Source organism: Pezoporus flaviventris, unplaced genomic scaffold (genome assembly GCF_033815535.1).
Source record: "Pezoporus flaviventris isolate CSIRO_AGI_PZ_B2104156 unplaced genomic scaffold, CSIRO_AGI_Pfla_v1 ptg000013l, whole genome shotgun sequence".
Lineage (NCBI taxonomy): Eukaryota > Metazoa > Chordata > Aves > Psittaciformes > Psittacidae > Pezoporus > Pezoporus flaviventris.
Window position 1 is genome coordinate 18,963,556 of NW_026892561.1, and position 25,740 is coordinate 18,989,295.

Here is a 25,740-nt window from a genome sequence, read left to right on the forward strand (position 1 = left end):
CCACTCCCTTGAACTATCAAGTTTGTATCAGTTGTCCTTTGAGTCAGCAAAACAGGGCTGCCTGGAAATTCAGAAACACTACTGCTGCATATCTGGCATCACTTTTACTACTTTCTGTCCTTGTCAGTTTTCCACCTCTTATTTACACAGTCTTGAAATGTATTGCAAATCACCAACATTCTTGTCAATACTGCATCAGTTACTGTCCTAACCTGTAGATCTCATTTGTGTCATAATTCAGTCTGTCTTGGCTGTATTTATGATGTTGGCTTCAGATCGAGGCTATCTATTTCAGCCACAGAAACAATAAAAACATAAACCACAATATTTCAGCATCAGAAGGTTTCTTTCACTTCTTCACATAATAAAAAAAGTACTTTTTATTTATCACCCATTTTTTATCTATAAATGTTTAAATCCTTTCAAATAGAAGTGTATATAAATGGAATATATATAATACAATAAATACTAAATAGAAATTTTATATACACAGCTTGGTACTTGGTATCTAGGCAATTAATCACCTTCTCCAGCCCATATTAGAAGTAACCTATGGAATGAAGAGTCAGCAAAGTGGGGATTGAAAACCACTGATCCAAAACCATGCATGTGTTTTTCCCTTTCCATAAAGAGCATATTGTGCAGTAGGAGCTTTGCTCTGCTCTACACTGGCGTTTGTTCTATTTACAGTTGTACACAAAGTAATTTCCTCTTCCGTTCCTTCTTCAGAGGCCCTGCACCGCCCTTATGGTTGCGATGTTGAACCCCAGGCACTGAATGAAGCCATCAGATGGAGCTCCAAGGAGAACCTGCTTGGAGCCACTGAGAGCGATCCCAATCTCTTTGTTGCACTTTACGATTTTGTAGCAAGTGGTGACAACACCCTCAGCATCACCAAAGGTAAGGCTGTGAATCACTGAGCAGCTACTAGGTTGAAAACTTAGCAACAGAAAACAGAAAGCAGAATCCTGCTCCAGACAGGAATAGGAATGAGTATAGTTACAGATTTTTCTCTGAACTGGGGTGAGTGTAAGTCTCTCTCTCACTTGTGTTGGAGAGACACCTGCTGGGCAGTTCTCCCAGTGCAGATACAGGTTTGTGTGACACTGCTCAACAGTCTAATCCAGCTGCAGTTATCCCTGTTCTGGTCTCCCCAGATCACTGGCCCTTCGAGACACTTGGCTTAGGGAGGGGCAGAGGAAAACCGTTACATTCTTGATGGTAACAGAATTCAGCACTTTGAACGGAGGCAAAATCAATAATTAAGAATTGCACAGAGATTTTCTGTTTCTTTTCAGTACATATATGAGACTATGACCTGCTGCAGAACCATTTTAAATCCCATGCTATTTAAAGCTTCAAGAAGGAGACACTCCTCTTTCCTCCATGAAAAATAGTCTTTCTAGTCTAAAAAACTGGACTACAGGGAGCTCTTACTGTTCATCACTCACACTGCAGTAAATTAGGGAACAGTATCCTGGGTGTTCTGCTTGAAACTTTACTTCATAAATACTTTATATACAGCAGTTTATTTATAAGATAGCTGCTGCGGTTTTTTTATTGCTAACTACAAATCCAGGCTTAGTCAGCTGATGGTGAGTTTCTCCCTTAATGAGACCCAATAGATTACACTGTGCTTATTTTCCTTTTTTCTTTCTGGTCATAGGTGAGAAGTTGCGAGTCCTGGGTTACAACCAGAATGGTGAATGGAGTGAGGTACGTTCAAAGAATGGTCAGGGCTGGGTACCAAGCAACTACATCACACCAGTGAACAGCCTGGAAAAGCATTCATGGTACCATGGGCCGGTGTCACGCAGTGCAGCGGAGTATCTCTTGAGCAGTCTCATCAATGGCAGCTTCCTGGTTCGTGAAAGCGAGAGCAGCCCAGGGCAGCTGTCCATCTCGCTCAGGTACGAAGGACGTGTTTACCACTACAGGATCAATACCACCTCAGATGGAAAGGTAAGGATCTCTGGACAATGCTGTGGGGAGAGGAAATAAATTAATAGGTGGTACAGAATCTCAAGTTGCAGACTGTTATGGGAGGGCTGTGTGTGGGATAAAACAGTTCCACTGCTTGGTATACATGTTCTTTAGTAACTCATCAAACACCACTTTGGAAGAAGTACAGACATCACTTCTCCTGACTGAAGGTAGCTAGAGAGCAGAACAGCTGTGGTTTGATGTTGTGGTATCTTTCCATTGGTTCACTTAGAACAAGAAAAGCTTTGGTAACTCAGTATTTTTAACCTTGATCAAATAGCAGTATGTTGTTTTGGAAGATGCAGAAACAGGCCTTATGCTTCGCTACAGGAATTCCACTTTCTAGTCCTATAGAGCACAAAGCAGGAGACATCACTGCTCTCAGGTGATAGCTTATATCTAGCTGCCTTCTGTAGGTAAAAATCTCACAGATTAATAATTCATTTGCCCAACAAGATGAGAACAAATACTTTAAAATCTGTTTCTCTGAGTTTTATTTTTATTTTAAACATGTTAGAAATTTTTTACTATACTGGTTTTCCAGTGTTACTGAGAAATTTCATTTAAATAGATTCTTGGTTCTTAACAGGTATATGTGACAGCAGAGAGCCGTTTCAGCACTCTAGCAGAGCTGGTGCACCATCACTCAACAGTAGCAGATGGACTGGTGACAACTTTGCATTACCCAGCACCCAAGTGCAATAAGCCCACTGTCTATGGAGTATCCCCCATCCATGACAAGTGGGAGATGGAGCGAACTGATATCACCATGAAGCACAAACTTGGGGGAGGGCAGTATGGTGAGGTGTACGTGGGTGTCTGGAAGAAATACAATCTCACAGTTGCTGTGAAAACATTAAAGGTGAGTTTTCAGATTGTTATGTTTTGTTCATTTATGATAAGGGTAAGGAAATTGTAATGTTCTCAGATTTTACCACTTAATTGTACGAATATCAGAAAATGTAATGTGCTGATCTGCAGAAGCCCCATGCTTGAGAGTAGCTTTGCAGAATAAGGTTAGCTCATCAAACTTGCACCAGTGCATGTGTCTTAGAAACAATTTTGAATTTTGGCCAAGCAAGCACCTGCAGGAACTGCATGTCTGTACAGCTGGTTTCCATGTCCACTTCCCTTGCCTCAGAACAGCTGTGGAAGCTTTAAGAAATCGGAAGTGTTGGAAATACGTTCTACAACTTTTCCTCTACTCCTGGAAAAATTCATTTTCTTCATTTATCTATCTTGTCAAACTCTTCTGTTTGTTTCAATATGAACAGCTACAGTTCTGTGTGCTCCCTAAGTAAAGGAGCTTTCAAGCTTAATTTTTGTATCTAGGCAGGGGAACTAAGTGATCCTGAGAGTCTTTCTCTTACCAGCCATAACTGGTTTGGTAGCCACAATAGCTACCAAACAAGAAAGCCTAGCACTTTTTGGGTATTGCAGATCTATCACTTGGCCATGCTGCAGGACAGCCAGGCAGCTTTTCAGGGCTGTTATATTCTATTTTTTTTCTTTAGTTAAAAGCCAAAGCAGCAGAATGGAGACAGGGATGCCATCACTTATATTCAGCTAGGATACATGGTATTAAGCAGACCTTGTTCACGAAGATAATTTTTTCCTTCTTTTGCCTGTCTGTTCGTCTAGGAAGATACCATGGAAGTGGAAGAGTTCTTGAAAGAAGCTGCTGTGATGAAGGAGATCAAGCATCCAAATCTAGTGCAGTTGTTAGGTTAGTGAAAGGCCTTGCTCTTTCTGTTCTTACTTGAGTTTCCACCAGAATGAAATCTGTCTTGTTTAAAAGCAGGGGCAGATTTTCTGTAATTATATAACTTTAAATCAGGTCATGTTATGGGTGGTGTTTTGACAGCTTACTCCTTTAGATGGTATTGAAGCTGAGAGATGCCAATTTTAAATAAAACATCAAATATAGTCACTTACATTAGTAGACATAAAGGTTTGCAAATTCAGCCTCCTGTTAGTTTGTATTCTTGGCCTTAGACATGTTCCAGGGGTTAAATCAGCTTTACAGAATTATTTATGATTTATTTTTCTGATAGAACAGAACAAAATTATAAGAAAATTAAAAGTGAAAGAAACGATTTTACTGGAAGCACAACAAATACTGTTCTTCATGCTTTTCAAATTGGAGACCTTTCTAGTAAAAGCTGCACTAAATAGAGCAAATTTGTCCACAGTTAAGCCGAAAACAACCAGACTGCTGCTGCTGTAAGGGTCCCTGTGTATCACCAAATAAGTACATGAGATCGGGGCGCTGGAGATGCAATGCAAGTGAGATCAAACAGTACATGACTAGAAGAAATCTGCAGGCTTTACAGCTTGGTTGAGCCCTGTTTGTTTCAGTGGCAGATGCATGATACGATGATCACTATTAAATAGTCTGCATAGATGTTAATTCTACATGTACAAAAATTCTTAAGGAGACACCCTAAAATTTTTTATTTGAGTTTAATTGCCTCTGGACTTTCACTGCTTTCAGGAGCAAAGTTGTCAAGCCTAGCCGAGGATGAAAGGAGAAATGTGAAGACTGTGAAGGCTTTTAATAATGGCAACTATTCTGTACCCATTTAAAAAATGGGCACAGATGAGGTTTTTGCCCAGCCCTGTCTGGTTCCAGGAGCGGAGACAGAAAAACTTCTCAGCAGAGATGCATTTTTCCTCTTTCAGACGCACAGCATAGTTGTCTTTCACTCCTGTATGTGTGTAATGGTAGGAAGAGGCACACAGCAGTGCTGCAGTGTGAGTTCACAGAGATTTGACATGAGTATCCTGTTGCCCTCCTCCTCGATTAATACATACTTCATACATAATTGCAATAACTGTAGCAAGTAGTCATCTGAAGAATGCTGCTTTAGAAGCAGGTCCCACCATGCTGATCCCAGCTAGCACACATAGGACTACTTCCCATTACTCTGTAGTGACACTTCAGTCTCAAAATCTTGTCAGTTGATGGGTGTTTACTTCCAGTTGGCCATGCTTTAGCTTCATGGAGGGAGAGAGGGGAAGGAAAGCAAATCACACATGTTTAAAATAATTCCTATTTCATTCAGGAACCCTCCAGAAACAGAACTACTCCTTCATGTATATTGTATAGAAATAGCAGTGCTTTGATAGACATGTTTCTCTATGTCTGTAAGGTGGAGAGACATATAAATAGGCAGAAGAACTAAATTTTAAGTTGGACTGCATTGATTTGGGTCTTGTAGATGGAAGTCTTCACTTTTCAGAGAAACATCAGCACAAAATGTGACAAATGAATATTAAATCAGGAACAGTGGTAAGCTAGGGAAGAAAGGGAAGCTTTATTCACATGCTCTTTCCTCCTCACCACTAGGTGTATGTACCCTGGAGCCACCTTTTTACATTGTGACAGAATACATGCCATATGGGAACCTGCTAGACTACTTACGGGAGTGCAACCGGGAGGAAGTGAGTGCTGTTGTGCTACTCTACATGGCCACTCAGATCTCTTCTGCTATGGAGTACCTGGAGAAGAAGAATTTCATTCACAGGTGGGTAAAGTCACATTGAGCTGGTAGAGTTTCAGATTGCAGTGATGAACAGGCCACCAGCATGGTGGCCCAGAAATTTGTCTTTTGGGGAAAGATTCTTGCAAAGTTAGGTTTCACACTGGCTTACCTATTGGCTGTTTTGGTTTCAGTATAGTCTTTCAGTACTTTCTCCCCATGACTTTCGTAGCAGACTGAAAATCTTATGCCTGACAGCTATGAAAGTTGGTGTTGTCCTATTCTGATGTACCCCCTATATGCAAGACATTGTCAACCCCAAGTCTTGTTTTAATCCAGACAGGTAAAGCCACGCCATAAAGTTGTTACTGGTGTGGGATGAGCTGCTGATCTCATCCTATTCTCAGGAAACATAAACTTCTCATTGTAACAGCTGTCATTACTGGAAAGTAATTATTAGAGTTTAAAGAATGAGCCCCAATCCTGACTTACGGCTTCTAAGAAAAAGTCCACTCAGTTTCTGACACTGTTGAGAGCAAGATTCACATTGCCTTTACCTGCTATATAAAGAGAGTGCTTCCTAATTCAGAAGAGAAGGACAGGCTATGCAGACACAAAACTATTCAAAGCCCTGCTCTTGCTTCAGTAGAGGACTGTGCTTTTTCCCTTTGTACAGGGATCTGGCAGCACGGAACTGTTTAGTTGGAGAAAATCACGTTGTGAAGGTGGCTGACTTTGGCTTAAGTCGACTTATGACTGGAGATACCTACACAGCTCACGCTGGAGCCAAGTTCCCAATCAAATGGACGGCTCCTGAGAGTCTGGCCTATAACACCTTTTCAATCAAATCAGATGTGTGGGGTAAGAAAACTCCAGTCTTCTTTTCTCTTTCATTTTCTTTCTGTTTACCAGCATAGACAGTAACTTGCTTTCTGGCCTGACAGAAGTGTGGGGAGGAGACAGTCACACACCAGGCCACAATAATATTTTTAGCATATAATGTCTTCACCTAGACTGGCCTGAAATAATGTGCAAGAATAATGTTGCCTCAAGCTGCAGTAACGGCCACAATGTAATGAGCAGCACAAGAGAAGGACAGACTTATGACCAGGAATTCTGTTTTCCTCCTTTTGCAGCTTTTGGGGTGCTGTTATGGGAGATTGCTACCTATGGGATGTCACCATACCCAGGCATTGACCTCTCTCAGGTGTACGATCTGCTGGAAAAGGGCTATCGGATGGAACAACCAGAGGGGTGCCCTCCAAAGGTCTACGAACTGATGAGGGCATGTGAGTAGCTTCTTCCAGTTTGGAGGACAAAACCTGGGAGAGGTGGGAGAAATCTGTAGGTAACTCTGAAGTCCTTTCTTCTTTTGTGCCATTTTGTTGGCTAATGTGGAAAAGGGCCCATCACCTGAGACATACCTGGTTACTGATACAAAATGAGTGTGGTCTTTAGCGAACAAGAATTCATTCCCAGAAACTGTCATTTCTGAATACAGCCAAATACCATTTTGTGGCACATTGTACTGGTATTTTGTCAGTAGGACTTTTACTATGGAATCACTAAATTGGAAGGAAATTTAGTTCTCTGCAAACACAGCACCTGTGCAGGAGACACGTAGTTGACAGAGTTGCTCAAAATACATCCTGCAAGCATGCCATGAAGAGCTCCCTAATGCACCATAACAGATGGAAAAGGTACTAACTAATAGAAGACAAAAAAAATACAGTTTGGTACAGGAAGAGAGCAACAGAGTTTAACAGCATTGCCAATCTCCTTCAGTCCTGCAAGAGCGGGACTCCTTGAGTCCCACAAGAGACTATATTGGGCAAAAGGCTGAAGATCTTAGCGAGCATACCAGGCCATACTGTTGAATCAGGTAAGCAGCTCTGAACAGAGAGACCCTGTCAGTGTGACCTGGGAAAAGACTCCTTGGTGCTAACTCAGGCAATGTCTGTGACCCTCAGTGTTCAGGACAGGCAAAACAGGGTAGAAGAGGCCATTCTACAGCCTGTCTCCAGGGATGCCTGAACCACCCCCCCCAGCATGTCAGAGAAAGTCAGGGTGAACTTTAGTTATAAAACGAGGAAGTTGGGTAATGATGAAAGATATTGCTTTAAAAAACTTTCGGGAAGCTGACAAAACCCCCAAAGCAGGTAATTCTTACGATATCAATGCAACTGAAAATGAGCAGAATGACAGTAACTTCCCAGACCCTATAGTGGTATGAACAGATAGTCAGCTGCTTCCAGAATATATTCCCCTTGTGCAGATTTCTAACTACAGAAATTACACTTTTCATCATGATACCCTTGTATAATTTTCCAAGATCCATCTCAGATCAATGCACTCTCTTCCTCTTCCACCCACAGGATATATATATTCTCCTTCTGGAAGGCTCTGCCTGAATTTCGGTATTAAGAGCATGTGAGCAGAATGTGCCTGGAGCTTTGCATACACAGTTATCTGTAACTGGGGTAGATGTGCATTCAGTCCAGACAGCCAGGGTAGCAGATGCAGAATTCACTTTTTCCCAAAAAATTTAGAAAAGAGGGATATGGAGACCCCCAAAATTAGTGGAGTTGGCAGAGAGCTGGGATTTTTAATACTGGTTCCTTCCTCTCGAGATTTGGTTAGTTAGGATATGGTAGGGTGACTGACTGCTGCTGTGAATTAATTTCTGTGAATGACTCTAAAGCCTATTTAATTGTAGGAGATCAGTCTGACTACAGTTGACAAAGCTTGTGTCTTTTCTTTCTCCTTGCACAGAATAAAATATCTCCTACCTGTTTCAAACACTGAGACTTACTCTGCTTTCTCACAGGCTGGAAGTGGAACCCACCAGACAGACCTTCCTTTGCTGAGACCCACCAGGCTTTTGAAACCATGTTCCACGACTCGAGCATCTCAGAGGGTGAGAGCCCCTGTTGCTTTATTTCTGCAACAGTACTGGAAGTTTCCTTCCAGAGTGCTATGCTTATGGATAGGCCCTTAAGGCTCATCTGCTAGCAGTGGAGGTTGTGGTGAAGCTTCATCCTTTAGTTAATTTCTTAACCATAAGTAGGTAAATAAGTTCTCTTACTTGCTGGACAAATACTGAACAACCTTTAGACGTACAGCAGTGCAGGGGACAGTATAGTTTCATTTGAACACTAAAATGCTGAAGAGTTAATTTAAAAAATATCATATCCTTTATTAGAGAAAGCTTCTTGTTTCCCAAACTGAAGGGTTGGGAATAGTGAGTGATGTTGAGAGAGAGAGATATATGCCTATCACAGTCCTTTGCTGACTGTGGCAATTAGGTCGTGAAATACTCTTCTACCAGCCTTCATTTTTTAAGTTGGCCTTAATCCCTGGATTTTCTATGTAGCTACTTATAGGAGCGAATCTGTACAATTCAACTCTCAAATACAATCCATAGGAGTTAGTTAAGTACTGGTGAGACATGTGATACTGGGCAGCAAACAAGCAGAAGTGTCTGAGCATCTTCTAGATTTTTAAATTAAATACAAAGCTGATCTATCCACTTCGCTACCACAGAAAAAACACACCAGATTGAATTCTACCAGGGTGGATCTATATTAGGCCCATCAAGTGGCCCACAAATGCCAACTTTGGTATGGCCGGGAGGTTGTGGGGGATTTTTTTGGTGTTTTTTTCAATCACATACCTTGTGTTGATACTGCGAAGCAAACGTGCAGTCTTCATTTCTAATGGGGAGGTGCAGGGCTTTGCTTCAAGCAGAGCAGCTTAGACCCAGATCCACAGAGGACACATCTTTTGGGGGATCCCTGGAGCATCAACAAGAAGCACCTTAATTGAAAACAGAGGCAGTGCTGACTTTACCTGTTGAGCAACCCTTAACCCAGCAAAAAAGTAGATTCATACTAGGCCTTTTGCACAGATCCTACCATTGTTTTGTTTTCCTGAATTCATAAAGATGTCACTGAGTGTGAAAATACTGTGAAAAACAAACATCTTACCCTGAATACCTCTAGACTTGAGCAAAAACTAAATCAATGAACTAGGTTTTTCTCAGTCATTTATTTCTTCTTGCCAGCCTGGGTTTGCAGTAAAGACACAGATTTTCTTTTGCTCTTCCTCTGCAGTCTCTGTTTCAACTATTCACTTATTGTTTGGTTTGTTTTTTGTTTTCCCTTTCAGAGGTAGCAGAGGAGCTTGGAAGAACAGCCTCCTCCTCATCCATAGTTCCTTACTTGCCCCGGTTGCCCATGCTTCCCTCCAAGACTAGAACACTGAGGAAACAGGCAGAGAACAAGGAGAACATTGAGGGAACGCAGGATACTGTGGAGCACTCAGCTTCCAGTTCAGCACCAGGTATGGGCACTGGGACAGTGCCAGTGAGGCCATGCGTTCTGGGATAAACTTGCTGCTGGTATCAGTGCCAGAGAAACAGAAGAAAACAACAGAAAAAAGCCCAACACAATAGGGCAAGGTGCTTTGTACTGCTGTGTCATCAGGGCTGTCAGCCATTTTGTCAGTCCAGTTATTCACTAGCAAATAGTAAACACTACAGCTTGTTCAATGTTCTTTTAGTAAATGCCACTGTATTTCTTTAGAATTTAGTTTTGCTTTTTTTTAATACAGCTTCAAAAGTAAGGTTGACAATGCAGCAACAGATCTTATTTTATACTTGCGGTATTTGGGGAAGGATAAAAAACAAACAGGAAGGGAATAAGAAACCGGGAGAAAAGAGCAACTCCGTCTTTTCCTGGCCTTTTTCTTAAGTGGCCTCCTCAGTTTAGACAGGAGACAATGCATGCATGCAGAAGTGGGATAAAAGCAAAAAAATCACACCACCCTTGCACAAAAATAAAAGTGTTAATTTCCTCTCAACCTGTCTCTAAGCAGAACCTGCAGAATCTGGGCAGCTGAATATGCCAGGCCCATAAAGCGCACTGCAGGATAGGGAAGTGAAAATGGGAATTGATTTTGCAGATTCACACTTGTTTCTTCTGTCTAGGTTTTATCAGAAGCACACAGCCAACAAGTGGGTCTCCTGCACTGCCTCGCAAGCAGAGGGACAAGTCACCCAGCAGCCTATTGGAGGATGCCAAAGAAACCACTTTCACCAGGGACAGAAAAGGTGGCTTCTTCAGCTCCTTTATGAAGAAGAGGAATGCTCCCACACCTCCCAAACGCAGCAGTTCCTTCCGGGAGATGGAAAATCAGCCACATAAGAAATATGAGCTGACGGGTAACTTTTCATCTGTTGCTTCCTTGCAGCATGTGGATGGGTTCTCTTTTGCTCCCACGCAGCAGGACGCAAGCCTAGCACCACCTAAGTGCTATGGTGGGGGCTTTGTGCAGAGGACCTTCTACAACGATGATGGCACTGGTACCAGCAGTGGTGGGGGTGTAAGCACTGGTGGTGGGTGGTCGGGCATCACTGGTTTCTTTACACCACGCTTGATTAAAAAGACACTGGGTTTACGAGCAGGAAAACCCACTGGCAATGAAGAACCTTCAAAACCTTTTCCAAGGTCAAACTCTACATCTTCCATGTCCTCAGGGCTTCCAGAGCAGGATAGGATGGCAATGACCCTTCCCAGAAATTCCCAGAGGTCAAAACTCCAGCTGGAACGGACAGTGTCCACCTCCTCTCAGCCTGATGAGAGCACGGGGAGGGGCAATGACCTGCTTCCCAAAAGGTTTGAAGAAGGCCCTGCTTTGACCAGAGAGAGACCAAAAGCAAAACTCTTGCCGAGGGGTGCCACAGCACTCCCTTTCCGAAACCCTTCTGCATCGGAAGACAAGGAGGGTCCAGGGCTAGCCGCAGCTCCCAAGGGCAAGGAAAAAAACAGTGGCCCACGGCAAGGGGCCCTTGAGGATGGCGAGAGACCAGGGTGGTCATCTCCAGTAAAGGCTGCAGCAATACTTCCAACCACTCATAACCACAAAGTGCCAGTCCTAATTTCACCCACTCTAAAACACACTCCAGCAGATGTGCAGCTCATTGGCACAGACTCTCAGGGTAATAAATTCAAGCTCTTATCTGAGCATCAGGTCACTTCTTCTGGCGACAGGGACCGTCCCAGACGGGTAAAACCAAAGTGTGCTCCACCTCCACCACCAGTGATGAGGCTCCTACAACAGCCAGCTGCCTGCTCAGATGCAGCAGAAGAGCTGAGCAATGTGGCAGGAGCGCAGCATGGACTGGAATCAAGTGAAGGGAGTAAGAAGGCAGCAGCAGCAGCAGCACCTGTTGGTGGAAAATCTGGGAGGCCTGTGGTGCCTCCGCCTCAAGTGCCTCTGTCATCGTCTTCCACCTCCCCAGTGAAACTGGCCAATGGCACGGCCGGTGCAAAAGTAGCGCTGAGAAAGACCAAACAGGCAGCTGAGAAAATCTCCGCAGACAAAATCAGCAAGGAAGCACTGCTGGAGTGCGCAGATCTTCTCTCGAGTGCCATCGCCGAGCCAACGCCAAACAGCCAGCTGGTGGACACAGGGCACCAGCTGCTGGATTACTGCTCAGGCTACGTGGACTGCATCCCGCATACGCGCAACAAATTTGCCTTCCGGGAAGCCGTGAGCAAACTGGAACTCAGCCTGCAGGAGCTGCAGGTTTCTTCAGCAGCTGCTAGCGTCCCTGGGGCAAACCCCGTCCTTAATAACTTATTGTCATGTGTCCAAGAAATCAGCGATGTGGTGCAAAGGTAGCTACTGTCAATCTGGGTAAGAGAAATACACATGGGGAGGGGGGGACTTTTTTTCTGTACTGATGCTTTCAAAAGGAAAGACTGATACTTGAGTATGTGAAGTACCTCAGATCACTGAGTTCTCCTCACGTTTACAGGTTCATCTCAAAGAATGGGGATGGAGAGGGTAGATTAAAGCTGTAAGGGGCAAAACAGCCTGTATTTGTCCCTACCTAGTCAGGCTGATCTGCTTGATATGGCAAGGGAAGGAAGCTCCTTGCTTCTCCCTTGGAGAGGCAGGAGTATTGATGGCAGGTTCTAGCTCTGGAAAGGATGAATTGATGTGTGGTAGCTGGAGTACTGGAGTGGCTGCAGGCCACTTGGCTGTACAGATCCTCCCCTGTCTGTGCCAAAGTATGCTTTGGTCTCCTGACATGGCAAAGTAAAGGAACTGGGGCTCTGTTGGTACCAAGTGCCGAGCAGTCTGAGCTGGAGTAGCCATCAAGAGGGAGGTTACGTGCAGTTGGGAGAAAGGTCTAATGCACTGACAGTATTCAGAGCTGCTGGAGGTGGATGCACTAGCCCAGATGGCTTACTTCCACAGCACTGTTGCTGCTGTAATGAGAACTGCAAAATTAGTTAATATATTAAACTATCTCTTTTCCTTCCTGTCCACCTCATCCACCACATGTTCTCATCTGCGTTGTATCGGAAGCATCAGGGATACTGGGCAGACTTACCACTGGAATACCCCCTTCCCCACCACACAGCCTTGTCTCAGTTGATACTTCTTTCTAGTGGTCTCGCACCAGTGCTGCTTGATGGTCATTTGTGAGTAGTTTGGGGCTCTTGCACAACTTGCCAGTTATTGGGGTGGGTGGTTTTTGTTTGGTTTGCTTTTTTTAAGCTCTAGGTTGTTTCTATCTTGTTACCAGGTTTACTCCCCAGTTTAGTTTCATCACCTTGAGGACCCATAGTAGGTAAGGCAGAGCTTCTGCCACCCCTAGCTGTTCTCCACATTCCTTTAGTGGTCACAGCACTGCAGAGCCAGCTGGAGAGCCAGGAAGTACAGCCTGGCCTGCCCGTTACACACCCTTAGTGCTGTAGGGTTCTCTGGATCTGTCCCTTATCTTGGCCTAATGCTTCATACTGAGGGCTTCCTGAGATTTGTTTTAGTGCTTCCTGGTCTTGAAGGCTTCCAGCTTCCTGGCATGTGAAGGTGACTGTGTATGGCAGTGCAGAGGAGAATCACAGCCATCTTTTTTATTTCTTCCTGTATTTTAAAGGCTAGATCACAATCTTATGCTGTGGCAAAGGGAACACACACATAAACTGCACACTCCCCTGCTTGAGATGCGACAACAAATGTTATAGCTTTGCCTCGGAGCGCTCCCACTGGGTTATGGTTTCTGATGTCTGATGCCTACTAGCAATGAATGCAGTTGTGTGGTTGAAGTTGTCTTCCTTGGTCCTAGTGCTAGTTGTAGACTGTGGTGGCATCAAAAAGCTGGTCTTCTGCCTATACGCACAACTCCCTGAAATGTAAATGTACTGGCAGGTAGGAAGACCTCAACTAATTTGATTTGTGAGAAATGGAAAACAGGTCTGATAGCTGGCTCCAAATACGCATTACCCTGCATGCTGCTGCTCACTTCACACTATTGGTGATGATAGAGGATCTCGCTTGCTTTGCACCTTAAATCTTTTCTTTTTTGCTAAAATGCTTTTTTAACTTGTCTTTAAAGTGTGACTGTGCTGCTTGTAGTTTGAGCATTTAGAGTTGAACTGGGGCACAGGTGTGAATTTACAAGATGGGCACTTCCATTTCTGTCTAGGATCATTGCCCTGTTGGTGCTTGGAAGTAGGCTGGGTTGCCTTGGTGAGCATCCCTGTTTTTTCCATGGAGCATAGCGAGACAGGGGCCGAACAATCTTTAGAAACGATGTCTGAGAATCCTCATTTTATCACTGGTCTGTGGTAAATGAAGTTGTGTCACAATGCATGAATGCACCCCGGTGGAGCAGTATGTGAGGCAGAAAGGACCACATGAGCTTCACTGTTCAAGTAAGTGGAATGGTGAAGGGAGAAGGAAAAGGTAACTCCTCCACCCCGGCTGACGTTAAGGCATTAAGTGACTGAACATCTCAGTTTTACTCCAGTGAGCTGGTACCTAAGTGGAGACAAATCAAAGTACAGCGTGGGTTACTCATCCTGACATACAGTCAGTACCAAGCCTACCCAACAAAACCTGCTGTCTAGTTCTACAGTGGGACCTTTAGTAGGTTGGGGAGGGGTACACCAGGGCTTTCACAGCAATGCTCACCTGTAAGGCAGAGTACCAAACCGTTATCATGTAGACTTTACTGAGGGCTTTTGTGGTTTACCTTATCTCTTTCAGTCATCTTTACTGAAGGTGTGCACACCGAACTAATTGTCTTTGGAAAGCTGACCTGCAAAGGGAAGGCAGCTTGTGATACTGCTTCACATGGCCTTTCAAACAATCAAGATGATTTAACAGGTATGGGAGCTTTCTTCGGGGCAGAAGGGCAAGTCTTGTTTGCCCTGGCAGACAATCGCATGGTTTCATCATTGTACTACTAGTCAGCCTAGGACGAACAGACTGAAACTGAAGTGATTCTCAGGGGAAAGGTATTTTAACCTGAACATTTTAAGGCTGTTAGTCCAGTTCTGATTAGTATTTTGAACGGAGCTTTTTGGGTTTTTTCCCTGAATGACAGTCTTCCTCCAGCACAAATGACAGAATAGGAAACAATTCCTGGAATGTCTAGCTTCTACAACAACCCTCTGTCAGCCCTTTCTGAAGAAACTAACCATGCCCCAAGGAAGGACTGTTCCCCTCCACTGATCATCCCCACTTCCTTTCAGATGCCACCTGGTTTATTCTCCCCACAGCAGAGATGATGGGCAGTGGCACTGGGCAGTAGGCAGTAACACAGCTGAAGCAGCCTCTGCTTTTACAGTCACAGAGCAGCTGAGGCGGTAAGGGACCCCTGCCCAGCTGCCTGCTCCAGAAGGAGCCACCTGCCCAGGACCACATCCTGGGCAGGTGGCTCCTGAGTATCTCCAGGGATGGAAACTCCACAACCTCTGTGTGTGACAGAGCCCATTCAGTTCTGATCCCTCCTGTGGTGGAAAAAAACCCTCTGTTCTTACCCCTTGTCTTACGTCAAGTGGGTAGATAGTGGCAGAGGTAGTGCTGACTTGACACTAGAGTTATTTCCCCTGAATAGGAGGCTGTAGAATTGCTGCTGTTTCTGCTGCCTGTTTTATTCCCAAACTGGAATTTCCCCCCTGCCCTCTGGCAGGATAGCAGCAGGATGGTATCTGGAAAGGGTTCTGCTGTAAATTATCGTTCAGTTTTAGTTCCTTCCACAGCCACTCACCTAAAATTGTTGAAAGTTCCATCTCCTTTTTGCTAGGTTTGGCTTTTGGCCTTAAAGGTCTCTACAGTGGCAGCTTCTCTGCTGGTTTCAGCCTTGTACAGTACGTTCAAAGTAACGTAGGGATGGTGAAGCCCTGGTATTTGTGCCAGTGTAGAGCACTTCTTGCTCTACTTGTCAGGGTAGGGGACAAGGCATAAACTCCTGTTGTTTCCTTTCCTCACCACTGTCAGAAGGCCTTGTGGGGTAAGGATGTTATTGCAGCTGGGCTCTCTCACTTGCACTAGAACAGGCTAGAGTTTAAAGTAGTCTTCTCTGCAACAGGGGATGGCAGCACGTAGGGCCTGGTAAACGCCAAGCACAAAGCATGCACTCGAGTGAGTTGACGTGGGGCACTTTCTCTTTGTAGCTACTGTGGGGAATTGGCCAGCTCACAGGTGCAATTCTCCTTTCTTCCTGCACTGTACACCCTTTTTAACCCCAGAAGCGGTGCACTTGGCTGTCTGACTGACAGCAGCACTTCAGTATAATCATTGTCTTTAGTGTGGACAGAGGTGAAGCTGAATTAAGAGTCTGGGTCTTGGGACTGCATCAAATTTAGCCACTGGGAAAACAGAATGGAATGGAGCATTGCTGCTGATGCAGAACACAATGGGAGAGAGGAAGGCTTCCTGTTCCTGTCCTTCTCATACAGGACATCTCTCCTGAGCACCACTGGCCTTGTATCAGTGAGACAGTCGCACACGTGTGTTGACATCACATCAGGTGTGCTTATGCAAGAGTTTTATGGCACGTTGCTCTTTGTGGGCAGTGGGAACTAAACCCCACAGCATGGGACAGCAGCTGCGCCAGAATTGCTGCAGTAACAAAGCAGCCCTCCTTTAAAGGCAGTGGGCACAAAAGCAGGCAGGATGGGCTCCGCTGTGCAGTCATAGCGTAGGAAAATCCAGACCTTGAAGCCTGTTCCATTTATCTAAGACTTTCCCAGCAGCTGAGGCACTCTGCATAGTGCTTGTGGGTGCTCTTGGGCACCAGCAGCTGTGATAAGCACTAATGAATCCAGAAGACTGTTTCTGCAAACAGAACAGGCTGCTTTGTTCTCTTGTAAAACACTGAGCCCTACTCCTAATCAGTGGCTGGCAGGAGAACCCAAGGGTCTTGACTACAGCATGCTTGGAAGCCTCCTGCTTCAGCACGAGTAGGCACCATCTGGCTCAGGTGGACACTGGGGTTGTGCTCTGCTTGCCTGTAGCGCAGAACAAACCTTCAGCCTGTTCCCTGGTGGTGGAAAGTAAGAGGTTATGGGACACCTCACTTACTGACAATATCTACACATGATAAGAAGTGTCTGTACCAAAGGAGGTCATTCTTCAACTGTGTCTGTTGTGCATGGGAAGTAGAGCCCAGCGGGCTCCGCACGCTCTTTGCATCAGTAGTGAACTCATTGAGGGCAGGAATGGGTTAAAATGAAACACATTAATCACCGATCACTCTACCAGTGTTGTCAACTGTTTTTTGTTTTTATTGTTATTGTAATATGTTTTGGTTGTTTTTCTAATTTAATTCTCTCACTATCGTCTGACTGTGAACTGCGAACAGTGTTAAACTTGATGTAAATAAGGCCCTTTGAAGGGCCTCTTTGCCTGTCGTTCCACAAAGTTTTGCCAATTTGCATTTTGTTTTAAATAAAGGTTGCAATATTTTATTGGCAAAAAAATCGTGGTTTTCCTAAGGAATATTTGAAGCTGCTCAGTACTAACCTGAAGTTTGGTGGTTTGGGTAGAAAAGAGAAGATAGTTTAATTCTACCAGATTGCAAAGAAAAGCAGTAGCTTTATTTATGCCTCTAAAATCAAGCTTAGTATTGCCATGGAGTGGTCAGAGGAGAGTGGGTCTCACTATTGGGTACATAATTGCTTACCTCTGAAACATCCCTGTGTGACCTGGCAGAGTGCAAGGCCTTGTGTGGTCAAGTGTGAGAGTTGCCCCCATTAGCAATACCACCAGTAATGGAGTAAGAACTGCTCAACATGCCAGCTTCATGCCACCCCTGCACTGGTGAAACAGCTGCCCAAGAGATTTCCTTCCCCTCCAAGCAGCACCAGCCTAACCTGGGCAGCTGAAGATTCTTTTCTATTAAATTAAAAAAAAAAATAATCCTAGGTGACCCTGGCTTATACAGCCTTCTAAGCAACTAACTCCAGCTAACAACCTCCTCAACTTTCGGCCCATGTTATAAAACACAAACTGAGTTGCGTCCTTCTGTGGGGCTGTGACCTTCCTTCCCCACCTGCCTCTGCCTCTGATGTTTCCAAGCTGGAGCTTTAGGCTTGACACTTGTGATTAAGAAAGAGATTGACCATAAATCAGGTCTCAGAAATGCCTGATAACAGTGCATGCTGGCACGGGCCCTAAGGTCCAGTCCAGAGACAACAGGTAAGTTTAAACTAACTTTGCATCAGCTGAGCAGCTGGCTCATCTTCCTGCTTTGGACTATGAAGCCTCGTTAGGTAACAGCCAGCGTGCCCAGAGAGACATACGAACTCAAAGTCTGCAGGACTAGTGTTAGTGTGTCTGGTCAGTCTTTTCCCAGAGGTCGTGCTGCTCATCACTGGCACTGCAGGGAGGTTCAAAGCTTAAAATAGACCAAAGGTCTGCATGCGGGGCGTCCAGGGCGCTAAGCCCTGTCCTTGGCGTGTGCCATTTCACCTCATCACCCAGCACAGCTCTGTTGGAAGGGAGTTTGGACCTAGAGGTCACAGTGATTCTCATAAGACTGTTGAAATTTTTTGGTTCTGCTGCAACATACTTATCACCTGGCAAGTACCCAGACAGCAAACAGGCCCTTAGTGCAGTAATGCTGATATCAGCCAAAAAAACACAGATGCAACATACTGAAAGGCCCTCAAGCTTACTGCATCCCTCAAAACCCAAATTCAGCTGCAGCCCATTCCTTCAGCCACCATCCTCACCAACGGCCCTTTGCCCTTGAAAAGGGAATTAGTCTCCCCTTTTTCATTTTGCAGGGAGGCAAAAAGGCTCTTCACCAAATTGCTTAGAAAAATAATTTCAGCAGAAGGTCACCTCATCCCCACAGCTGCTTCCATACAACAGAAGACTCCAGTGAGAGGGGGACGCTCCAAAGGGAGAGATTTGACGTCTCCAGAGGAGATTATTGTCATTTTCTCAATGCAGGGGCCTCCCTGAACAAACCGTGATCCTGGCATGCACGTCCCTGAGCAGCAAAAACCTTCTGAGTGCAGGAGAGCAACAGAGAAAAATACTCAAGCAGAACAGTTCTGTTCAATCTTGTAAACTGACAGAGAAAACTGGAGACAGGGTGAGGACATGGCTTCTGCTGCACTGTCCCAACAGGACCAGTCTTTCCAAGATCTGCCTTCATCACGTAGTAACAAACCAAGGACTTGGACATCCCCACTCCCATAAAGCGTAGCATCTGTCAACATAACCACATCATCACTTCAGGCTACAACCTGCTAAAAGAAGGGACTTAAACACTGGACAGACTTGAGATGCAGCCAAGTGCAGGCTGTCTTGGTGCCCCAAGGCTGGGTGGAGGCGCCTCCTTCCCTGCAAACAGCCCTCCGAGTAACGGAGTTAAGCGTGTGTCCCCATGCGAGGGCATGGCTGGGTAACCTGCCTGCCTGACCTTGTGCAAGAGAGCAGCTCTAGAGTGCAGAACCACCTTCACCACTGGTGTAGTCCCACCTGGGGTTCAAGGAAGGAAGTAATTGATGCGCTGGGATACAGATTTGCAGCCCTGTGCAGAGAAAAGCTTCTCCTCTTTGGGCACAAACACCATCATCCTGGCCACCTCATCGAGGGCTGCCTCTGTGTATGGAAGTCCCCTTGCCAGGAAAGCATCCCGTGCGCAGAGCTTCACGTGGTGGTACTCCAGGGGCAGGAATGGCACGAAGAAATCAATGAGGTTCTCTCTGAGGAGGTGGCTGTGGGCATAACCATTCTCTGTAGCAAAACAAGACAAACAAACTTCAGAAGCTTCACCTGGGAGCTGTCATCTCTCTGCAGGGTCAGGCTTGTCTCTTGGCAGGGGTCTGTCCTGGAGAGACACCCACTTGTAAAGAGCTGTTCAGCACTTAGTCTGAACAGAGAAAGACATTACAGCTTGCCCATCTCAAGCCAAAAGAAGCCTGAATCCCTAGAGAAACCTTGATACTCCTGTACCGTGTTAGGCTGCCATTCACAACACAACCACTTTCAGGGCTGAAGTAGGTAAGAAGGACACACGGCTCCTTCCTCACGTGCCTCATAAGTGGGGCTGTGGTCATGTGGATGAGGGAAGGGGCTCATGCTGCAGATAATCCCGGGGTGGGGTGCTGGAAATAAAGCACGCACACTTCTGCAGCACAAGGTGGATGGGACTGTGTAAGCAAGGCCCCAAGCCAGTGCAGAGGGGCAGGTTTGCAGGCAGCTTACCCACAGCATCCCACAAGTGAGCCCGGCTCTTACCTGCAGGCTCCTGCAGCTCCATCCGCAGCCGCTGCTCCAGGAGCTCCTTGGAGATCTCCTCCCGTGCCCGGCCAGCTCGCCAGAAGTCCAGGGCTACCTCATTGATGGTGTTGCCGCCGAGATTGCTGTGGACACAGGAGGGAAGTCATTCAACCGTGTCCCCTCCAAGATGAACTGCTGAGAGCTGCCAACAGCCTCACCTGCAGAGAGGCCTCAGCAGTTCTCCTAGCAATGAAGGATTTGCTGTGTAGGATCAGCATCTGAAATACTAGCACATGGAGGAGCCAAGTTTCTTCCCAAATTGCCCCTTTCTATAGGCATCCGTACAGCTATCTTCCATCTTGCCAGCTCACAGCCTGGGGCAGCTGCTTTCTCTCCCAGGGTGGGACCAGGAGCCAGTAGAATCCTCCATCTGTCAGTCCCGTGTCCTGCCTGCAATGCCATCATTGACCTCGCAGATAACACTTGGCTGCACACCAAACCCTCAACAAGCCACCATTGAAAGCCCAAGTTAGAAGGCAGAGCACGTGGTGGGAACCTCACTGGAAGGGAAAGTCCAGGGCAGGGATTCAAATGGCAACCCAGGAGTTGGCAAAGCACCCCCTGCGTGAGGGACAAAACAGTTCCTATGTGAGGACTACTCTGGACATGCAGTGGTGGCAGCTCCATGGTGGGGAGTGGAGGTCCTGACAGCCACTGAGGTTCCCAGAGCAGTCCCTCACCCTGGAAAGCAGATCAAGGGCAGGCAGCCCCCAGAGTGCTGGTGAGAGGTTTGCAACAGCTCAGGCACCAGCCCCAGCATCCCACCACCAGTAAGCTGGTAATACTGGAACCAGCTAACTGCAGAACTGGTATAGGTAGGAGGCAGATAGGCACTGGGACAGACCTTGCACCAGTCTTTTCTCTCATGTCGGAGGCTCTGGACCCACTCCCCAAATGGAGGGGAGGCAACACTAAAAATCCACTACTGTTTCCCACCCCCCTGCTGCCTTGTTAGGGGGGGAAGACAGCTTATACTGATCCTGCTCCCACATCCCATGAGAGAAGCACAGCCTCTTTTGACTGAGGACAGGCAGCCAATCCTCCCTTATCCCCCAAACCTGGCCAAAGCTGCAGGACCAGGCCAGTGTCCAAAGGAGCCCTGGGGCAGAGCCAGCTCTCCTACAAGAGGTCTGTGTCACACTGCCACCAGGTGTGATGAAACCTCCCCTGCTGTGCAAGGCACCCTGCTCTGCTCCGCTTGGTGGCACAAGGGGGCTGATGTCACCCCCAACCTGCATGGCTTGCCAGGTAGGACACAAGGTCACCTGAGCACAGCCAACACCACATCCACCCTGCCCTGAGCAACAAGGAAGAATCTGCCCCTCCACCATGGCTCCTGCCGGGAGGCCCACACAGGTAGGACTGAAATACGGTCAGTTCTGCAAACACTGGGCACATACACAGGTCCTTCCTGTGCAGAGAAACTTCCTGGGAACCACCAAACCTGGAGATAAGAACGTTTGCTTGGACAGTGGGAGATGGAAAGCAAACGCTCCGTCCACCTCTAGCCTGTGGGAATGTCTCTTGCCAAGGCCAAGCTAAAGGCTGTAACTCCTCAACCTAAGGGGGCCCAGGATACTTGTCTCTCCTGGCATTTCCCACTGCCTACTTCAGGCACATGCCTTCCTCACATCCCAGTTTTGAGATGTCCCACTTCTCCCTCGTGAAGCATCCCACCTAGGCTTGGGTCAGGGACAGCACTGGGCTGTGCACATGCCAAAGTCCTTTCTCCTCTGGATGGGTAAGGGACCAGCTAAACCACAGGATGAACTGATGCCAGATCAGTCCTCACAGCACAGCAGACCGATGGCACCTCAGCCTGCAGCCACAGCCACACAGTGGAAACTCCCCACCTCCTGCTCCCAACTAACAGGGCCACATTGCACAAGAACTTCCCATCAAGATCTTCTTTGCTCCCTGGAGAATGTGATCTCCCTGCTGAGCTGTGCAGGGTGACACCGTGCTAGCTGTGACTCTCACTGGTTCCTTGCCTCAAAGCCTAGACACAGGATTAGGTTTCCCAGCTAAGCGAGACCTTAGCTCCTCCTGCAAATGCCCCTGAAAATACTCAGGGAGGATGCCCAGCATCAGTAAGCAAAATTGACCATGGAGGCAACTGCCTTTTTCTAGACATTTTTTCCCCTCTCCTGCGGCCTGAGCCCCTCATATCACACACCTCAGGGGATAAACTCCATCCCTTTGATCCTTCCCATCCCTCTGGGGGCCCAGAAATCACCTGAGGAACAGGAAGATGGATCTCCTGTAATCCACCTTGCTCTTCTTGTCATAGGGAGCCATGAAGGGCTTGATGGCATCCAGGAGGCTGAAATGAAGTTTCTCTGCCTCATCAAAGATGAACAGGGGCTGCTTGCAGCTCTGCGCAGTCTCACTGATCTGATTCTTCAGCTGAGCCTGTGGAGCAGCAGGGAGGAGCATGAGAAGCCCAGCAGCAGTCAGTGCCACTGGAGCACTATGCAGGGGCTAAGCTGCAATGTCATGGGTTAACCCCGGCTGGAAGCCACTTGCTTATTCTCTCCCATCCAGCCAGACAGGGCAACAAACAGGAAGAGCAAAAGTAAGAGAAAAAGTGAGTCACGATAGTTTAGTAAGTGAAGGAAAGAGGAAGAAGAAATAAAGAAATCAAAGCAAGTGATGCAAAGGCATCCACTCACACCTACCACTAACAGACTAATGCCCAGCCAGTCTCCAGGCACTGGCTTCCTACCCCAAAACCTCCTCTGTTCAGTTTTTATTGCTGAGCACCACAGTAAATAGCATGGAACATCCCTTTGGTCAGTTAGGGTCAGCTGTCTGGCATGACCCCTCCCAACTCCTTGTGCACTCCCAACCGACTGTGGGGGCCAGACTGGGAGGAGAAGGCTTTGAGGCTGCGCAAGCACTGCTCACTGGTGTGTTATCAACACTGTTTCACTCATAAATCCAAAACACAGCTCCATTATGGGCTGCTGTGAAGAAAATGAACTCCATCCTGTCCAGACCCAGTACACTGGGCCATCCCACAGCAGCACAGTGTTGTTGGTTCTCACCTTGTACGAATCCACATACATGTGATGGGGGAAGTGGAAGAGCGAGATGAACAGCCTGACACACTCGCTCTTCAGCCCATCCCGGTACAGGTGACTGGCCACCATCCGAGCCACAAAGTTCTTGCCTGTGCCAGACCAACCATGGAAGGAGAGGACCAGAGCCTTCTCTGGCTGTGGGGTCTGCACGAACCCTTGCACTGCCTGGATGACCACTTCTTTTGCCAGGTGTTGCCCATGGAGCTGCCCACTGAGGTCTGCTGCTAGCCCTGCAGGAGAGAGCAAAAGCTCAGCCTGAAATTGCAAGCCCAGCTGCTGCTGCAGGTGAGAATAAGAGGAGAAAATGTGGCAGCGCATGAGGCCCACCCAGCCCTGCTGGTGGGACTGCCTGAGAGGAGGCTGAAGTGGTGTTATACCCCCAGGGTCAATAAGACAGGCTGCCGGTACCCTGCCTGCATCAGCCACTGACCACAAAAAGATGCAGATATTCCACTGGCTCCTTTTTTTCCCTTCGGGAAGCAGAGGAGATATTTGACAATTGCAGGGAACACTTCAATTCAAAGACCCTCATGAGCTCTCAGCAGAGATTATGGATACCAGAAGTCTAAGGACCAGCAAAATGCAATGACACCAGTGCAGGCTTTACATGCAGGTCTCTGTGTACCTTCCTGACCTGGGGCTGGATGTTGGGCCAATTTGGATCCCACTGTGCATGCCTGAGGGCTACCAGATGAAGGCAGGGCTCATGGCAAACTGGAGCAGATACTGCTGTACAGTAAGGAACAAAGTCTCTTGCAGTTTCAGAACTATAAATGAATAATGGGAACCAGGATTTAGCTCAACCCCTCGCCCTGCCACCAGCTCAGCCCCTGCTCAGAAATGCCCTTTACTCACCTCAAGCCCTTGACAAAATACACTTTTTTTTTCTTTTTAAAGAAACCCACAAACAATCAACAAGAGACGAGGGAGAGGCAGCAGAGACAAGCACTGCCTGGGCTCTCCCAGCACCTACCTGTGATATTGTTGACTACCCTGCAGTCTCCCGTCTGGCAGCACTCGCTGAAGCTGCAGTACCAGGCAGAGAGGATCTCCAGGTAATCCTGTCCCACCAGAGGCAGGCCCCAGCCTGAAAAGCAGCAGTCTGAGCAGAGGTGTTCCAGCAAGTTTGGGTTTTTCTGGGTTTGGTGTGGACGCTCAGCTGAGCCCGGTTAATGGCAGCTCTCCTCCTGGGTGCGGGCACTCGGACACTGCCCACCAGCAGCCCAGCTGGGTGGAGGGGAATAAGCAGGCAGCAGCTGGCTCGGGTGGGCGCAGTGAGACACAGCAGGGGAAAGCATGACAGCGACGTTTGTGGCAACCCAGGGTGTGCCGAGGGAGGTGCCAGGGTACTGAGCGACCCTGGGGAAAGGCAGCGTCCACAGGAGCTGGGGGAAGCAAGGTGATGGACCTTGCTGTTTTTGGGGTATGGGAGAGGGAGAGAAAGGAGGAAGGTGCTTACCTGGGCTGGGACCGGACTCTTCCTCCTCCTCCTCCTCTTCACAGCCCTCCTGCCACACTTTGCATGTCAGGTACTGCCAGTACTGCTTGGAGAGAGCACCCACAGCTCCCAAATGCTTCTTGACGGCTTCGTACCTTGCCCCGCTCCACGGCTCCCCCTCTGCCATGGGGCCCTGCTCCTCTTCCCACGGCCACCGCGTCGTCCCTCGGCTGCCCAGGCCTCTCGAGCCCCGCAGCAGCAGCAGGGAGCAGGCCAGCCCCAGGAGAGCCGGGAGCCTGCCCCGGCCCATGGCGGTGGGTCGGGTGTCCCCAACAGGCTGCGGACAGCCCCGTCCCGGCTCTGCTGGGTGCCTGCAGGCTCCCTGCCTCCCTTAAACAGCCTGAGCCGTGATCTCACTTCCTGGCCGCCTGCGATTGGAGTCGCTGGAGGAAAGCGGTGCGGTGCTGTCAGCGCCGCGCACACATGGCCTCGCTCCTGGCCCGTGAATGGGGGCTCCAGCGGCTCGGCACGGATCCTGCCTGCGCTACCCTGCAAAACCCAGCCCTGCTCCTGAAAGCAGGCGCCAGGCACCCCTCGGGTCTGTATTCCCGACTGCTTCCCGGGTCCTGCCGGGAGGAGGCGAGGCTGGAGAGGTGCCTAAGGAAGCTCCCGACACCACTGCCAGCCTTCCCGGAGCTGCACCACCGCAGCCCTCCCTCCGGCCTCCGCACCGCGGCACCAGCAACAAGTGCCTGGGGAAGGCAAATAATCTGGGGTTTTTCAGGTCAGGGGCTCGGCTGAAATTTTGCTGCCGCAAATGCAAAAGGCATCAGCAGCTGTTGTTCATCAGCGTCCTTTCCAAAGGACACGAAAATTACAGCCATAAACAAGGGAGCAGGAGGCAGTGGATGAGCCACACCAGCGACAGAGGGAGCTGCACCACCGTGTCTGGGGTTGGTTTGCTGCCTTCTGTGCTGTGAGTTTAGTGGTTAGATCAAAGCTCCAAGACAAATGGTTTTGTTGCTGGCTCTGGGGCAGGTTTGCTGTCTGACACTGGATGCACGTCCTTCCTCATCAACCCCAAGAAATGCTGCTGTTTACTTCTACATCGATGCATCTTCATCCACCAGTTTATCTAAATACTAAGACAAGGTATGGT

The 25,740-nt window shown here is 47.6% G+C and overlaps 2 protein-coding genes across 3 annotated transcripts in view; one reads left to right on the forward strand and one right to left on the reverse strand.

The window, feature by feature from the left end:
- The window catches only part of ABL2 (ABL proto-oncogene 2, non-receptor tyrosine kinase), a 48,424-nt gene extending 33,553 nt beyond the window's left edge, over positions 1-14,871 (forward strand). For both annotated transcript variants that reach the window (XM_061452011.1, XM_061452013.1), the window contains exons 2-11: positions 730-900; positions 1,667-1,962; positions 2,573-2,845; positions 3,625-3,709; positions 5,333-5,510; positions 6,142-6,326; positions 6,602-6,754; positions 8,293-8,382; positions 9,633-9,806; positions 10,453-14,871. In XM_061452011.1, coding sequence (XP_061307995.1) covers positions 730-900; positions 1,667-1,962; positions 2,573-2,845; positions 3,625-3,709; positions 5,333-5,510; positions 6,142-6,326; positions 6,602-6,754; positions 8,293-8,382; positions 9,633-9,806; positions 10,453-12,149 — 3,302 coding nt within the window. In that variant the 3' untranslated portion in view covers positions 12,150-14,871. The remainder of the gene's footprint in view (positions 1-729; positions 901-1,666; positions 1,963-2,572; positions 2,846-3,624; positions 3,710-5,332; positions 5,511-6,141; positions 6,327-6,601; positions 6,755-8,292; positions 8,383-9,632; positions 9,807-10,452) is intronic.
- A 2,156-nt stretch (positions 14,872-17,027) lies between these two features.
- TOR3A (torsin family 3 member A) lies at positions 17,028-24,960 on the reverse strand. Its single transcript, XM_061452014.1, has 6 exons — positions 24,603-24,960; positions 24,117-24,230; positions 23,108-23,373; positions 22,297-22,472; positions 20,019-20,143; positions 17,028-19,514 (listed from the first exon to the last, which is right to left on the reverse strand). The coding sequence occupies exons 1-6, from the start codon at positions 24,889-24,891 to the stop codon at positions 19,264-19,266; spliced, it is 1,221 nt and encodes a 406-aa protein (XP_061307998.1). The 5' UTR covers positions 24,892-24,960; the 3' UTR covers positions 17,028-19,263.
- Between the last annotated feature and the right edge of the window lie 780 nt (positions 24,961-25,740).

What these genes read in the sequence shown, in the direction of transcription:
- TOR3A (XM_061452014.1), bottom strand. Translation starts at nt 24,891, where the DNA reads ATGGGCCGGGGCAGGCTCCCGGCTCTCCTGGGGCTGGCCTGCTCCCTG. An exon ending in TCCATCTTCCTGTTCCTCAG is followed by an intron (nt 20,144 to 22,296) that starts GTGATTTCTGGG and finishes CTGTGTCCACAG; the next exon opens with CAATCTCGGCGGCAACACCA. An exon ending in GGAGCTGCAGGAGCCTGCAG is followed by an intron (nt 19,515 to 20,018) that starts GTAAGAGCCGGG and finishes GTTTTGCTACAG; the next exon opens with AGAATGGTTATGCCCACAGC.